At 44.8% G+C, this 2,578-nt stretch overlaps 1 protein-coding gene across 1 annotated transcript; it reads left to right on the forward strand.

The window, feature by feature from the left end:
* Positions 1-690: 690 nt before the first annotated feature.
* On the forward strand, positions 691-1,771 carry LOC6504131 (achaete-scute complex protein T5). The gene has a single exon (XM_001964209.3). It carries the CDS (start codon positions 813-815, stop codon positions 1,458-1,460), a length of 648 nt encoding a protein of 215 aa, XP_001964245.2. The 5' UTR covers positions 691-812; the 3' UTR covers positions 1,461-1,771.
* Positions 1,772-2,578: the final 807 nt, after the last annotated feature.

Below are 2,578 nucleotides of genomic sequence, written 5' to 3' on the forward strand. Positions count from 1 at the left end.
AAGGTCGTTTGGAAAATAAAAGAACGAGTTTCAAAAGGAAATGATTTCTTCTAGAAACCCTCCCCCATAACTCCCATAAAAATTATAGTTTCTACTTTTAATTATACAACCTCGGCAACACTTGGACTTTTAGATTTGATTTGTTTAGATGGAAGTGTTGACGAAGTGCTGGGAGTGCTCCTTGGGAGCAGCCTCCTCAGCTTTATTGTGGCTCCACTATTAGGGCCATAAACGCTGGCCGGCCACCTTCATTAGGGGCATGCTCCACTCGATCCGGCCTGGCCGAAAGGGGATCTGGGATTTGGAGTCGCAAGCCGCCAAGTCTCAAGACTCCGAAGGCTGGAGGAAATTGGAAACCGGTTGGCAGCCGGCACGCGACTTCAGTTTCTCGACTCCAGACACCAGACGGAGCAGCTGGAAATCCAAGATCCCCAGAAAACTCTTCCCACTCGATAGGAGGGAACACTCAAAACTCACAGGCAGCTGCATTTTGAGTCTCACTCTCTGGAGTGTTGCGCTCTGGAGTGATTTTTGAGGGTTCTCTGAGCTGGATCCTTGAGTGATGCTGTTGCACCTTTTATTTTCATTTGTTTTTGTTGGAGGGCCGAAAGGCCAAAAGGCAGGTAGGTAGATTAAATGCAGGTGAGATCCCAGAGGGCTCAATCCCTGGCCCGGTCCCGGGCCCGGGCCCCTATAAATAGCCCGAACGGCACGGGGAAGGGCATCAGAACGGAGCCAGCGCTCGTGAAGAAATCATCTCTAGAATTTCTCCACAACTTCAAAATCAAATCTAATTCTTACAAATCGTAACCATGGCTCTGGGAAGCGAGAATCAAACGTCTCTGTTCTACAACGATAACTCCTTGTCGCCGGCGAGTGGTGGCGCCTCCGTTGTCCGGCGGAATGCCCGGGAACGCAACCGCGTCAAGCAGGTCAACAACGGCTTCAGCCAGCTCCGGCAGCACATACCCGTGGCCGTAATTGCCGACCTGAGCAACGGTCGTCGGGGCATCGGTCCCGGTGCCAATAAAAAACTCAGCAAAGTCAGCACTCTGAAAATGGCAGTCGAATATATCCGGCGACTCCAGAAAATGATCGACGAGAACGACCAGCAGCAGCAACATCAACAGCAACAGCAACATCAGCAATTGCAACAGCAACACATGCACTTCCAGCAGCAGCAGCAGCAACAGCAACAGCAACACCAGCAGCAACACTTCTACAACTGGCAGCAACAACTGCAGCTCAGTTCACCCACTGGCAGTGTCAGTTCTTGCAACAGCAGCAACAGCTCGTACTACACTCCTTCTGCAACATCCGCCACATCTGCAACATCGCCCGTTGCAGTTGCCACCAAATTGGAAAACAGCTACGAAGATTACCGCAACAATTCCTGCAGTTCCGGCGCCGAGGACGACGACATCCTCGACTACATCTCCCTCTGGCAGGACGATCTGTGAGCAAGTCCCAAAGGACTCACCATCCTTTGCTAGTCGCATTCCACACAAACACACTACAAACCATTGATTGGCCAACAAGAAGTATTACCTCAGCCGCAAAGTATTTATTATCCAAAACACCTAACAACATACAACTTTTTTTTTAACCTGTACAAAGTATTATGTAGGAGAGCGCTGTATGTGCCTGGTTTTTATATAGTTTATAAGAAGCTTAGCCCTAATCTAGTTCATAATGGAAGACAATGTAGTTTTAAGATTTATTTTTTTTACAAACAACATGGAGGACATTAAACTGATAATTATAAAAGAAATTTTATGAGATTTTTTACTTTTGGGAGGTGCTTGGGAATTTTGGATGCGGGAATCTGCTTCTTTTCTTTCATGGACAACAGTATAAGAATTGAAAATTCTGGAATAAACACAAGTTTTTAAAGAAAAATCTAGACTTGCAAAAATAATTATGATTTCATTGGACTACTCCTTGGGAAAAAATCGAAAAATTGAAAAACCATATTTAAGCAATGTTTTGAGGAAAGGAGCTATTTAGTTCCCTGATCACAGAACTGTTTACTATTTCCAGATCGGATGAGAATTGGCAGAGATATGCACATCGGAAGGGGCCAAAGTGGGGATACTGCGAAAACGCAGCATTTTATAGGGGAACCCCTTGGGAAAAAATCGAAAAATTAAAAGACCATATTTAAGAAATGATTTGAATGAGGAAAGAAGCTACTTAGTTTCCTGATCACAGAACTGTTTACTATTTCTAGATCGGATATTATTTGGCAGAGATATGCACATCGGAAGGGGCCAAAGTGGGGATACTGCGAAAACGCAGCAATTTATAGGGATACCCCTTGGGAAAAAATCGAAAAATTAAAAAACCATATTTAAGTAATGTTTTGAATGAGGAAAGGAGCTATTTAGTTCCCTGATCACAGAACTGTAGACTGTTTCCAGATCGGATATGAATTGGCAGAGATATGCACATCGGAAGGGGCCAAAGTGGGGATACTGCGAAAACGCAGCATTTTATAGGGGAACCCCTTGGGAAAAAATCGAAAAATTGAAAAACCATATTTAAGCAATGATTTGAAAGAGGAAAGGAGCTACTTAGT

The sequence above is a fragment of the Drosophila ananassae genome, chromosome XL (assembly GCF_017639315.1).
Source record: "Drosophila ananassae strain 14024-0371.13 chromosome XL, ASM1763931v2, whole genome shotgun sequence".
NCBI lineage: Eukaryota > Metazoa > Arthropoda > Insecta > Diptera > Drosophilidae > Drosophila > Drosophila ananassae.